Genomic DNA, 13,161 nt, shown 5'->3' with positions numbered 1-13,161 from the left:
CGTGTCTCTGCATCTCCCTGTCTCTGAGATGGAGATGTCGCCCTGTCTCACTCTCTGTGTTTCTCTGCGTATCTAGGTCTTGCTGTCCCACTGGCTCTCCCATCTCTGAGTCTGTGGCCCCCATTCCCGTCTGTCTTTCTGTCTCTGAGTCCCTGTCTCTTGCTGTCTCTGGGTCTCTCTCTGCGTCCATCTCTCGGTTTTTCTCCCTATCTCCTCCATCTGTCTCTCAGCCTCTGTTTCTTGCAGTCTCTGGGAGGGAGGAACCCCGACCCCGACCCCAGCCCCGGGTTCCCGACCTCCACCCACCCGGGTTCAGGGCGGGGGTGCTGAGCTCAGAGGCAGAGGGGTAAGAAAGGAAAAGAGGCGAGAGGAGCGGAGAGGTGAGGACAGAAACAGCTTTATTCAGCAGAAACCGCAGCAGAGGCCCCAGGCGGCCTCCATCCGGGGCGATGGAGAGGTAGGGCCAGAGAGAGACGGGGAGAGAAAGTCTGGGAGAGGCAGAGAGACAGAGACAGGGAGCGACTGAGAGAGACCAAGAGAGAAGTGAGGAGAGAGACAGACACACACACACACACACACACACACACACACGGAAGAAGGGAGAGTGACGGGCGGAAGGGTCAGAGATGGGGAGACAGAGACAGACAAAGAAATGGAAAGAGGAGAGATACACAGAAAGAGATGAAGAGAGATTAGATAGACATGGGAAGACAGAGACAAGAGAGAGGATGGGGCAAGAGAGACAGAAAGAAGGACAGAGGCAGAGTTAGGAACAGGATGGGGAGAAATGGAGAGCGGGAGGGTCGGAGATCGGAAGAGACAGAAAGACAGATGGAGAGACGAGAGGAAGAGAGAGAGAGAGAGAGAGAGAGACACAGGAAAGTCGGAGAGAGAGGGGCAGCGCTGTGCAGGCGGGACACGGGGAGTCAGGAAGGAGCGCGGCCCCTCTCACCTGGCATCGCTGGCGGCCACCCCCCAGGGCCCGACCGGGTGATTTAAGGGGTGCCCTGGGGGCGGGGCTGCACCCCTCACTGCCTTATCTGGCTAGCCCCGGGCTCCGTCCAAGAGCTAAATTGGGCCTCAGCTGTCAGCACCCGGGGGCACGGGACAGCTGTCACCTCCCCCTGCACCTTCCGCGTGACCGGACCCCCTCCTTCCCTCCTGCAACCAGGCCGGCACAGAGACGCCCCTGGGGGCCTGCGTGGGGCGCCCCCAAAGGGAAACTGGGGATCCCCAGGAGCCCCCGCCAACCGATGCTCTGGGACCAGCCTGGCTGGGCACCCTGGGACAAGGGACAGCCTGACTCAGGCTTGTGCGAAGTGGGGTGGCCCCAGCAGGTGGGGGCTTTCAAGGCTGCATGGGCCCGTCTGCACCCACCATAAGGGGCAAACAGTAAGCGCTCAATCCATGCGCTGGCCCAGCCTGCAGAGCAGGAGGCGTTAGCGCCTGGGGGGGAGCTGGGAGCAGGAGGAGGGAGGCTGCAGGGACCCCCACGCCCCCTGCCCAGGTCCCACCCTTGCCCTCTGGGCTCCCGCTCTGACCATATTAGGCCGCCACTGAGAAGGCACCTGGGGAGGTCACTCAGGCCCAGGAATAGAAACACTCAGGGAGCCCCGCCAGGCTGTCTGGGACCAGATGGGACAGGCGACAGGCACAGGGGGCAGGAGGGGGCCCCAGAAGCTGAGAGCGACATGGAGAGACAGAAACACCCAGAAAGAGAGTCCAAGAGAGGGACCCAAAGGGAGGGACAGAGGGAGTCAGAGACTAGGCGGGTGTTGGGGGCACCCCTGAGCTGGAGTGTCCCGGGACCCCAGCAGTTTCCCCTCACGTGCTGCTTGACTTTTTACTTTACAAGTTGCCCTTTGACCTCTGAGGTCTTGGGAACCAGTGCCCCCATCACCACGGGTCAGCGTGTCCTGCCGGCGCCTGCTCCCGCTGCCTTCTTTCCTGTGTCCCTCTCAGAATTTACTGTCTGGGTGGAGCACAGCCTGAGGCGGGCCCGGGGAGACGCCCCCAGTGGGGCCCTGCCTGTGCCTCCAGGTCCCCCATATCTGCCCGCCACCTAGTGGGGGCCCCCTCTTTTGCCCATGTTCCTCCCTCACAGTTTTAGGCCCATGACCCCTAAAACCATCTCCTGGGTCCCTGACCCTGGTCCTCGTCCCCTGATGTCACCCGGCCTGTCACACTCCTTACACCCCCCTGAGCTCAGCATGTCCCCCACAACCACTCCTCCTCCCTCGGTCCCATCTGTCCCCCAGGGCCAGACACCGGGTCCTCCTTCCCTGCCCGTCTCCCACCCCCAGAGCCTGCCCTGATCCTCTTGTCACCTCCACTCTGCCCCCAGGGTCCTGAACTCAGGCCCTGACTCGTCCTCTCCCACTGGGACCCTCAGCCTCCTCCCGGGCCTCCCAGCCTCCAGCCTTCCCCCATGTGTCTCCCACTGGGACCCTCAGCCTCCTCCTGGGCCTCCCAGCCTCCAGCCTTCCCCCACGTGGCCCCAGAGGGTCTTTCTGCACTCAGGACTGACCTGCCCCCCTGCTCACAGCCCTACCCATTGCCCTGGACCAGGTCCAGCCCCTCAGCTGCTCTTGGAGGCCCTGTGGGCTGTGGACCTGCCAGGATCCACCCTTATCTCTTTATCACCTCCTCAAATAGCTACTGGAGAAATCATCTCCCTCAACATTCCAGGTCTCAATCTGGGCTGTTTCTAATTCTGGAATGGGCCCTCCCTCCCTTCCCACTGGCTCCCTGGAGAACGCCCCTCAGCCAGCTCCCCCAGGACCCCTCATCTTCCTGTGGCCCCCACCTTGTCCCATGGGACCCCTGTTAAAACACCCCACCACTGGGACTGGGGGTCTTTACATCCATCCGCTTGTGTCTTCCTCCCAGCCCGAGAGCTGAGGAGGGCAAGCATCCAGCTGCACAGGCCAGACCTGGAGGGACAGGGGGCCCTGGGGGAAGGGTACAGGACAGGATGGGGGCTGCTCAGGGGAGACTGTGGGGAGGACACCCAGTGGGAGTCTGTCCTTCCTCTGCTCAAGTCCCACTGGCCACCATCTTCCCCCTCCGTCACCTCTCCACCCTTTCTCTCCCTCGCTCCCTCAGTTCCAGCCACACCAGCATGCCTCAGGACCTTTGCACTGCCTGTTCTCTGCCTGGAATGCTTCTCCTGCAGACCTCTCCGTGCCTGCCTCTCTCCCTCCCCTTCTTCCAGTCTTTGCTCAAACGCCTCCTCAGCAACACCTTCCACTGCCCTGAGGAATTCTACGCTGTGTCCCTTTTCCTGGTGTTCCTTTTCCTGGCGTTCCTTTTCCTGGTGTTCCTTTCCCTGGTGTTCCTTTTCCCGGTGTTCCTTTCCCTGGCTACTCTAGCAAACGTAGTGGCTTATAACAACACACATTGATTCTCTTACATTTCTGGAGGTCGGAAGTCCAAAATGAGTCTCACTGGGTTAGAGTCAAGGTGTGGGCAGGGCTGGTTCCTTCTGGGGGCCGGGGGGAGAATCCGTTTCCTTGTGTATTTCACCTCCTAGAGGCTGCCTGCGTTTCCTGGCCCATGACCCCTCTTGTCTCAAAGCGCCCCCCTCCGTGTAGCATCTCTTTGATGCTGCTTCCTTAGTCATGTCTGAGATTCTCCTCTCCTACCTCCTTCACTTTTTTTTTGGCTGCACCGCCGTGCATGTGGTATTGACCAGGGATTGAACCCATGCCCCCTGCCGTGGAGGAGTGGAGTCTTAGCCACTGGACCACCAGGGAAGTCCCGTGCTCGCTTCACGTTTAAGGGCCCTCGGGATTACATCGGGCCAACTCAGACAATGCAGGATAATTTCCCGATTTTAAGGTCAGCGGATTAGCAACCTTCGTTCCCGTTCCCCTTTGCCACGCACCTGAACATATTCGCAGGTTCCGGGGATGAGGATCTGGACATCTTTTGGGGCCATGACTGCAGTTGGTAGATGAGTTGGGAGTCAAGAAGTAAACCCTCTCCTTCTCCTTGGGGCTTATCTCCCTAAACACCCTGGACTGCGTCTCTCTGTTCACTCCTGGTCTCTCCCAGGTGCCTCGAGAGGGCAGGCATTTGCATTGTTTTCCCCTGGGCCCACCCCCATGAGGAAACTGAGGCCCGAGAGATGAGTGACCAAGCCGGGAGGTGGCAGAGAGCTCGGATCCTGGCCAGGCCTGCCTGGGTCTCTCTGATAAACCAGCGTAACTGAAGGAAAGGGGCCCCCAGTAAGACTCAGGCCAGGCTGGGAGCAAATCATCCATCTGGTTTATTGAGGCAGCAGTGGCATGTGGCGGGGGCGTTGCGAGGAAGGGGCTGGGACCTCCGCTGGGTCCAGGAGGTGCGGGGCCTGGCCCTTCCCCCGGCGCTGGGAACTGGATGTGGATGCGCAGGGGCCACGCCCGTGGGCGGCCGTGGTCCCCTCCTCCTCGGGGTCAGTCTGTCCGCAGCCAGGAGCCCTTCTCCTCCACCTCCTTGGTCACCACCAGCAGCACCTCGCACAGGCCCTGAGCCAGCGCGGCTGCCAGGAAGGCCCTGGGCAGAGAAACAGGGAGACTGAGGCCTGGGGGGTGCCTGGGGGTGCCCCCCAGGGAGGGGCGTCTGGCGCCCAGCCCTGGAGTCACCCCCTCTCCTCACCTGACACCATCCTCGTTGCCCAGGACCTCGGGCGCCCGCAGCTTGGAGTCCAGGTTGTAGTAGACGCCGTCCACCTGGCGCAGGGCCACCCAGTGCCGCCGGCGCAGCGGCAGGGAGAGCAGCCCCAGGGACACGGGCGAGGGCAGGTTCAGGATCAGCCCCAGCACCCGGGGCAGCGCCAGCTGGGACAGGGGCCTGCATGGCGGGGCAGGGATGCCACGGTCAGGGCCCGGCCTCCGCAGGCGCCCGCCAGCCCGGCGTTACCGGGTGTGGGGGGCCCAGGCTGGTGGCAGCGGTGGCTGCACGAGCCACCCAGGGACTCTCTTCCACCGACCCACCCCTTGCTTCCTTCTACTCACCTGCTCCCCCTCCCCACCCAGACCTCCCAGTCAGCCACCCCCCACCCGGCAACTCCCCCTTCACCATCCACCATCTGCCTGTCCATCCATTATCCGTCCCTTATGCACCTACCTCCATCCATCCAAGCGCCCAACAACTCCACCACCCACCCCACTCCCCATCCGCTCCTGACGCATCTACTGCTGATTCTACCCATTATCCATCCATTATACAGCACCTGCCCACCCACTCACCCATCCAGGCCTCCCAGCCATCTAACAATCACCCACCATCCAGCCCATCAACGCTTCACCCCGTCACATCCACCCACTGATTCAATCAACCAGCAGCCAGCCAGCAGCCCAGCGGCTTCTCCACCGTCCACCCAACTCTTCATTCATCCTTTCCATCCACGCATCCATCCATTGATCCGTTCGTCTACCCGACCGCCTATCTGGTAACCACTGCCCACCAGCTGTTCATCCTTTATTCACTCAACCACTCAGCCACCCAACCATTCACACCGTCCCATCACCCAACCGCCTCCCCAGCACATCCAGCCGCCCGCTCACCGTGCATCTACTCAGCCAGCTACCATCAACCTACCCCACTGACCATCGAGTCATCCCTCTACCACCTCCCAAGCCCTCGGCCTGCCAGCCGTCCATGACCCACCCATGCAAACCTTCCGCCCATCCCCTCCTCCTGCTTTGTCCCACACTGACCACCGTCACACCGCACCCACTGTGCCAAGCTCAGCACACAGGACACAGTGCTTTCGGTCGCACCTCCTTCTATCCCACCACACGGCGGCCAGGCCCTGCCCCTGCAGGGCGGCCATGATCACGTTGACGTCATAGTTGCCGGTGCCCAGGAGGCTGCGATGGGGGTTCAGCCGGGAGTCTGGGGCCAACCTGGTTGGGAGGTGGTCAGGGCCTCCTGAGTTAGGGGTTCCCTGGAAAGGCCTCCCCCTCCCCCACAAAGCCAAAGAGTCCCAGGGTCCGTGAGTCACCCAGCCTTGGGACTCTTCCCTCTCTCCAATCCCCTGACTCATCAGCCCCAAGCCCTGCTCCTGTCCCCGTACCCTCTCTGCCCTGGCCTCAAGGATGTGTGCCCTGTCCCTCCCCCAGCTTCCAATCCTCCCCCTCCTGGGGGCTCTTTCTACACCCAGCATTGCCTCGGCCCTGCCCCTGCTCCCAGCCCTTCCTGGCACCCCCGTCACCCCAGGAGAGAGCCCCAGCCCTTCAGCCTGGCCTTGCAGACCTGTCCCCTGCTGGCCTCCTGGCTTCAGGCCCATCCCACCCGTTGCAGCCACCTGTCCCCAACCACATCTCCTGTGCTGCTACCCCCAGCCTTTCGTCCAGCTGTCCCCAAGCCCAGGAGGCCCACCCCACCACCACTTGTCTCTCTGGGCTCTGCCTCCTCTGGACAATGGCACCTTTGTTCTGTCTCTGGGCCTTTGGTGGGCAGGGCAGGGGAAGGGGTCGGAGAGGGGAAAGCTGTGTATTCTTTTTCTGTGTATCTGTTTCCCTGGCTTCCCTCAGCGCAGGGCTCATAGCGGACTCATCTCTGGGTCTCCAGCATGGCTTTGCCATGGAAGAGTTGATTGATCCCCGTTTGGAACGACAGAGGAGATGAATACATTCTAAAATAATCAGTCTGAGGGGCTGGGACTTTGCCTGAGGATGCCGGGGCAGGGGCACGGGCACGGGAGGGCTGTGAGCAAGAGATGGGGCGAAAGGGTCTAGGAGATGATGGGGCCAGAGCTGTGGGGACAGAGAGGAGGGGATCTGGCAGAGAGATAACAAAGGAGTGATGTTTGAAATCTTGAGTAGTGAGGAGGAACATTCCAGGCTGCCGAGAGGAGAAAGCTGTGCCTGGCAGAAAGAATAGCCTGTGCAAAGGCCCAGAGGCACCGTGGCGGGGCTCCTTCAGGGACTGGAGAGGAGTTTGCTTGGAGGGGAGCAGTGAGATATGAAGCGACAGAGACGGGTGGGGATCACAGCACACAGGGTTTTGGTTATCAGACTGCAGAGCTTGGGACTTCTGCCGGGGTGCTGGGGAGCCATGGGAGCACTGAGAGCAGGGGAGGGGCAGGGTCATCGCGGGAGCTCTATGTAGCCTGGACTGAACGAGATAAACCGGAAGCTGGGAGGCCAGAGGAGAGTGGGGGATGAGGGCCCACATAAAAGGATGTGGCCTGTTCTGGGGCTGAGGAGAGAGGGGTGAACAGGCGCAGGAGGCACTCTCAATCTCTGAGTCCCAGAGTCCAGCCCAGGCAGGGGATGGGGCAGCAGAAAGCCCCGGGGCTCTGCCCCTGCCTTGCTCTGAGACCCAGGTGGGTTGCCCCACCTCTGTGAGCCCTGCTTCTCCAGGGGTTGGGGCGGGTGATGGTCACCTCTTGCAGATCTCATCGGCAGCCTCCTGGCTGAAGAGCTGCTGCTGCAGGACGTTGTTGAGGGCGTGGACGGCACAGAGCTCCAGGCGTTGCCGTTCGTGGTAAACGGAGGGCGGGCTTGGCTGAGCTCCTGGGGCCTGGGACATGCCGTCCTCGGCTCCTGCTTGGGGGTGAGGGTGGGGGAAAAGGTACTCAGGGGCCTGGGATCAGGAAGCCGAACCTGCCAGCAGGCCCTGGGGGCACCGTCATTGAGTGGGGGCTCAGGCAGCCTGAGCGGCCACCGGGCCACTGACTGCTTTCCTGGCGCTCTCCTGGCAACAGAGTACCTCCATCCCCTATTTCTAGGAAAAAAGCTCTCTCTTCTGCTCACTTAGCAACAGAGGACCACCCCCGCCACATCCCTAAGTGAAAGGGTCCCCTATGGTGGTCACCTAGCAACAGAGAACCCCCCTCCCCTGTCCCTAGGTAACAGGCTTCCTCTCTGGTTACCCAGCAGCAGAGGACCCCCCCCCCACTAGGTAACCAGTCTCTCCTCAGGTTACTTAGAGGAAGCAATAGAGGAAGGCTCCTCCCCTGTCTCTAGGTAACAGGGTCTCTTCTGGTCGCCTAGCAACAGAAGACTCCCCTCCCCTGTCACTAACCAACAGAGTTCTCTCCTCCTGTCACCTGGCAACAGGGCCCCCTCCCCGGACACCGAGTAACAGAGCCCTCTCCCCGACCCGTACCCCAACCGTGGCGCTAGCCCGTTGCCTGGCAACGACCCTCACCCCGCCTGCCTCTCTGTTCCCCCGAAGCGGGGGCTCCCGCATCCCCCTGGCCGGCAGCTCTGGCCTCCGAGAACAGGGCGGGCAGCACCGCGGTGACTGGGCAGGAGGGACGAACTACAGCTCCCGGCGGCCCCCGCGATCCGGACTACGACTCCCGGCGACCCTCGCGAGAGCTCTTGCTCCGCACGGAACGCCCGGGCGGCGTGGCCCGGAAGTTCGCTGTCGCCCCCGAGAACGCGGGACTACAACTTCCGTCGGCCCCCGCGGTGAGTCCCGGAAATGTGCCCTGAGGCGACCCTCTCCTTCGCACACTACCACGCCCCCTGCTACTCGAAGGATTATAGGAAATGTAGTGACTAGGCTCTCGCGATAGCTTCCAGGGGTGTTGCTACTCTGTATGCCCGCTCCCTGTGATGACATCATGCCTAGTGTGAAGACAAAGCGTGACGTCACAGAAGGGAAACAAGTGATCAGACACCAGACTACGCAGGGAGAAGCGTCTCCAATATTTACTGAGACAGGAGGGAGGTCTGGGGATACTGAGGCAGCAGCGGGACGGTGGCGGTGGGAGGTAAATAATGAGATGAGGATGTCCTCTTGGGAAGGAGGAGGCTTCTTAGCAGAGATGGATCCCCGGCTTGGAGGGCAGGTGGCAGCAGCCTGCGGAGGAGATACGGGGAATGAAAGGCTGAGACAGAGAGATAAGGAGTGACAGACACTTGGAAGAAGGGACAGACCAAGGTGGAGACCTAGAGGGAGGGACTGAGACCCAGAGAGAGGGACCAAATTCCAGAGATAGAGGGACGGAGACCTGGGGGGTAGACAGAGACTCACATGCTAGAGGCCCAGAGAGAGGGGGACACAGAGGCTCAGAGAGAGGAGACTTGGACAGAGATAGAGATCTATAAAGATTCAGCGTCGTGTAGTAGAAGGTTAAGGAGACTCAGGAATAAAGATGAATCGATAGAGACAGAATCAGAACTGCAGACTCAGAGAGCCTGAGACCCAAGCTCTGCAGAGCACAAGAGCCCAGGGCTTGGGGAGAGGAGCGCCGGGGAGGAGCGTGGCCGCACCCAGGAGGCTGCGCCAGAAGGTGGTGATGGTGGCAGAACCGGTGACAGCGCCTGGCTCGCTGGGGTTCTCTCTGTGGGTGTGCACAGCAAAGCTTCGGCCTTTGGGGCCCGGGGGTCCGCTCAGCTCCACATCCACCACATGCATGTCCTTGAGGCTGGGGCAAGCAGGGTGGTCAGTCCGGCTGGCCTGGCCCCAGCCCAGACCCCCGCTCAGCTTCGCTCACCTGAAATCGGCCACAAGCACCCCGATCACACGGTCGAAGCCCAGGCTGGGGGCGGCCAGGGCAGCAGCAGCCATGGTGTTGGAGTTTCGGGGGGCAAGGGGGCAGAGCCCGCGGACAGGGCCTTCATAGAGCACAGTGCGAGGCCCAGTGCTGTGCGCCGTAGCCAGGGGTCCCTCAAGCCGGAAGCCATCAGGGTGTGTGGCCATGGTGACACGGAGGCTCTGGAAGTGAGAGCCAGAGTCGGGGGGACTGGGGGTCTCTGTTGGCCCCCTCCGGTTCCCAGGGAGCCCAGCAGGCCCTCACCTGGAGGCCCCCGGCTTCGTCCAATCTGGCGATGTCCTCAGTGCCCCAGAGGGCCCCCCGGGCCACGAACACAGCGTGGCCCCAGCAATGCGAGGCCTCCAGGAGCTGCCGCTCTGTGGCCTGGTCAGCCAGGGCTGAGGGGGATCCCACCTGGGGCAGATGAAGGTAGGGAGGGGCTGAGGTGAAGAGATGGATCCCACTTTAGGGCGGGGTGATGCCAAGGCAGAAGACACAGAGCTCACCAGGAGATTGGCATAGCGCAGGATTTCTGCCCCAGATTCGTGGATTATTTTGGGATGGGCCACTTCCACCACAAGGTCAGGGTGCCTGAGAGAGGGGAGAGAGGCAGCGAGGACCTTGAAGAGGTATTAGACCTCCCCTCCCCAGATTCCCAGAGTCTATGGAGGCCTGTCACTCTTCGCCCTGGCCTGGGAAGGGAAATAAGACAGAGGCTTGTCCTATTTCACATTTGGGTGAACCAAGGTCCAGAGAGGGTAAGGGAATCACGTGAGAGCACACAGCACCTAAGGGAGGCCAGAACAGGAGCTTCAGAGAGTCCCATTCTCTCACAGCGAGGTCACTGACCTCTCCCCGAGGGCAGCAAGGTTCTGGAGCTGAAGGGTAGGGGGCACACTCCCCGCCATTCGTCCTGGGTCACGATTCCAGACAAAAACAAGTTCTAGGCCCAGTTCTGGTCCCTGAGTCAGCAAGTGGGAGACCAGGGACTGTCCTGGGGAGAGGGAAAGAGACTCAGAGAGAGGGGCACAGAGACCCAGAGAGAGGGGGACAGAGACCTGGAGAGAGGGGGACAGAGGCCCGGAGAGGGAATGACAGAGGTGAGGGAGGGAGTACATTGACCCAGAGTCGGGGGACACAAAAACTTAGGTGGGGGGCAGAGACTCGGAAAGGGGAGGACGGAGATCCTGAGGGGGCTGGAGCCCCGCGGTGAGGAGTGGAAGACACTTAGTCAGCCAGAGGCAGCCGAGCCACAGATAAAGACACAGAAGAAAAGTATGTTTGTGGAGGACAGGGGCTTCTGGGGCTCTAGAAAGGGGCCTGGGGAAGAAGCCCCAGACAGTCAAGGACTCACCGAGGCGGCCGTAGCCCAGTACCCCCACCTTCCTCGGGACCGCGTGGAGAGCCATGCCCGCGGATTGGGCGGCCTGCGGCCTGAGCCCCGCAGCTTCTTGCTGTCTCCCATCCCCCCACCTCACCCCACACACGAGGTTTGGGCAGCGGCTGAACTTTGGACATTTGACCCTTGAGCTTCTCTGGAACCCTCCCCCTCCCCCGCTATGGCCCAGAGGTGGGGGTGTGGGGGGCGCCACCTGGGGGCAGGATGAGAATCCTGGGAGGCAGTGGGCGAGATGTTTTGGGGTTCCAGGGCCCTGTGTGGCGCCCCCCCCCATGTATCCAGCCCATTCCTTCTCTGCATCACATCCTCTTCCTGCTGATGTGGAAAATTTCCTCTGCAGTCCCCTGCCCCCCTTTCTGGCCGGCCAGGTTGTCATGGAAACTGCATCCTGCTTGGGTTGGGGTAGAGAGGATTGGGAGCAAGAGAGAGGAGATGGTGACGGGGGACTCTGGGCTCTGTCTGTCCCCTTGCTCCTGTGTTTCCAGTCCCCACCCTGCTGCCGCTCCCCCCCCGCCCCCCCCCCCCGTGCCTTGGCACCCGTGTTTGTCAGCATTCCTCCTCCAGTGTTTTCCTCCCTTGGTTCTGTCTCCATCTCAGATCTCTCTCACTCCCATCGCTGTCTCTCCACCTTTTCCCGCATCTCCATCCCTCCAGCTGCCGCCCCTGACTCCTCTGGGCTGGCTGCCATTCTGTCTCCAGCCAGGCCCTCATCTCCCCCAAGGTCCGAGGGAGGCCTGGCCTGGTCATGACCCTCTCCCCACAAGACTGCAGGAGCTGGAGTTCGGCTCATCCTAGCCTCAGTGGGCCCCCAACCCCACCAGCTCCCGTGGAGGGGTCCCTTCCCCCGGCCCCTCCTCGAACCTCCCTCCCTCCAGCCTGATCATCCTTCTGTTCACCTTGACTTCTCACCTTTTATCCTCCCCTCCCCCGGCCACGATGCCACCAGCCACCCCTCTTTCGCCCCCTTATATTCTCACTCCCATGCCCACCCCTCTGCTCTCCCCACCTCCCATGGCCGAGGAGAAGCCTCCGAGGCCTGTGGAGGCGCCGAGTGCCCCCCCCCCCCAATGAGCCCCAGCCACGGTGCCTCGCGGGTGCCTGGCATCGGAAATGGCGGAGACTGCGGCAGTGTCGGCTCCCTGCCCCCCACCACCACCTGGTACTCGCTGCAGTGATACCATGGCAACCAGGATCTGGGGGCCCTGAAAGAGGACGAGAGAGAAAGAGAGCATGAAAGCGGGAGCGAGGGGGAGCCAGGCGTCGCACTAGAGGAGAGTCCCAAGCAGACAAGCCAGACAGATAGGGCCAGGGACCCCAGACACGTCGCTGCAGAGGCAGCTGCCACGGGTGATAAGGCAAGAATTTGCTTTAAGAGCTCCAGATGGGGGCGGTGGGGGGAGATAAGATGCTGTGGGGCAGAAACAGGCAGGGAGGAGGCGCAGGGCCAGGCGCATGGACCCGGTCCAGGCCCTCTCAGAGGACACAGGGCCCCGGTGGGGTCGTGGGGGCTTCCCTCCCGCTCCACCTTCAGTCGTGGACTCCAAAGGGCCTGGCCGTCCTGCGCATGCGCCAGGCCTGCCCTGTACGCGGGCCAGTCTGGGCCGAGGGGAGGATGGGGCTGAGACGAGAGCTGCTCCCGGGGGCCCAGCCCTGTGTGCCCGCAGCTGTGTCTGCCCAGAGCAGTGCCTCATCCTGCTTCCACTGGCCTCTGTCTGTCTAGACAGCACGAAGCGGCGGCCCTGGGGCGGGGACCTGGCCCTCTGGAGGCGGCAACGCTGGTACCTTGGGCTGCCCCAGCCGTACCAGCACCTGCCCCGTGGCCTAGCCGATCGCTGGCATTTGCTGGCATTTGCTCCCACTCGCTGGCTTTTGTCTCTCCGAGGGCTCTGCGTGTGAGCTGCCCTCCTGAGCTGCAGCGTAGCCCCCCCTCCACTTCCTGGGCCTGGGCTCTGCCTCCTGCTGCTGAGTTAACAAGACAAAAGTGCAGCCCCTCCTGCTCCGCTGGCCCCAGCTGGCGCACCCCTCCCCCAGCTCACTCCTCGCCCCCCCTTCGACGTGACCCGCTTTCTCCGCGCGGCAGTGTCTTGAATGGGACCCCTCTGGTTTGGCTCTGAGATGGGATGAATTGCGTCCTCACCTCCACGACCTGTGAATGTGACCTTATTTGGAAATAGGGTCTTTGCAGATGACCAGGATGAGGTTGTACTGGAGTAGGGTGGTTCCCAATCCAATATGACTTATAAAGAGGGGAAATTTGGACACAGAGACACACATGCACAGAGGG

General features: G+C 61.9%; 2 protein-coding genes across 6 annotated transcripts; both read right to left on the bottom strand.

The window, feature by feature from the left end:
• Positions 1 to 4,255: 4,255 nt before the first annotated feature.
• JOSD2 (Josephin domain containing 2) lies at positions 4,256 to 8,408 on the bottom strand. Of its 5 annotated transcripts, none has more exons than XM_030849882.3 (5): positions 8,143 to 8,399; positions 7,376 to 7,538; positions 5,766 to 5,891; positions 4,639 to 4,833; positions 4,256 to 4,536 (listed from the first exon to the last, which is right to left on the bottom strand). In XM_030849882.3, exons 2-5 carry the CDS (start codon positions 7,519 to 7,521, stop codon positions 4,437 to 4,439), a joined length of 567 nt encoding a protein of 188 aa, XP_030705742.1. In that variant the 5' UTR covers positions 7,522 to 7,538; positions 8,143 to 8,399; the 3' UTR covers positions 4,256 to 4,436. The 5 variants fall into 5 exon arrangements, with proteins under 5 accessions (XP_030705742.1, XP_030705740.1, XP_060145234.1 ...); XM_030849880.3 differs by having other exon boundaries at positions 7,376 to 7,535; positions 8,143 to 8,373; XM_060289251.1 differs by lacking the exon at positions 8,143 to 8,399 and adding an exon at positions 8,017 to 8,031.
• Positions 8,409 to 8,632: 224 nt separating this feature from the next.
• On the bottom strand, positions 8,633 to 11,359 carry ASPDH (aspartate dehydrogenase domain containing). Its single transcript, XM_030849873.2, has 7 exons — positions 10,833 to 11,359; positions 10,328 to 10,472; positions 9,985 to 10,069; positions 9,743 to 9,892; positions 9,440 to 9,660; positions 9,216 to 9,370; positions 8,633 to 8,802 (listed from the first exon to the last, which is right to left on the bottom strand). The coding sequence occupies exons 1-7, from the start codon at positions 11,251 to 11,253 to the stop codon at positions 8,759 to 8,761; spliced, it is 1,221 nt and encodes a 406-aa protein (XP_030705733.2). The 5' UTR covers positions 11,254 to 11,359; the 3' UTR covers positions 8,633 to 8,758.
• Positions 11,360 to 13,161: the final 1,802 nt, after the last annotated feature.

The sequence above is a fragment of the Globicephala melas genome, chromosome 19 (genome assembly GCF_963455315.2).
Source record: "Globicephala melas chromosome 19, mGloMel1.2, whole genome shotgun sequence".
NCBI classification, from domain to species: Eukaryota; Metazoa; Chordata; class Mammalia; order Artiodactyla; family Delphinidae; genus Globicephala; species Globicephala melas.
This window is presented reverse-complemented; position numbering and strand designations above follow the sequence as displayed.

Coding starts and splice junctions, on each gene's coding strand:
- JOSD2 (XM_060289250.1), bottom strand. CDS start 6,572: ATGGCAAAGCCATGCTGGAGACCCAGAGATGAGTCCGCTATGAGCCCT. Junction 4,834..5,765: donor GTGTGGTGGGATAGAAGGAG/GTGCGACCGAAA, acceptor CCCGCCATGCAG/GCCCCTGTCCCAGCTGGCGC. Junction 4,537..4,638: donor GGCAACGAGGATGGTGTCAG/GTGAGGAGAGGG, acceptor TTCTCTGCCCAG/GGCCTTCCTGGCAGCCGCGC.
- ASPDH (XM_030849873.2), bottom strand. CDS start 11,253: ATGACAACCTGGCCGGCCAGAAAGGGGGGCAGGGGACTGCAGAGGAAA. Junction 10,473..10,832: donor ACTGGGCTACGGCCGCCTCG/GTGAGTCCTTGA, acceptor CCCTCTCCCCAG/GACAGTCCCTGGTCTCCCAC. Junction 10,070..10,327: donor CTTGCTGCCCTCGGGGAGAG/GTCAGTGACCTC, acceptor CCCCTCTCTCAG/GCACCCTGACCTTGTGGTGG.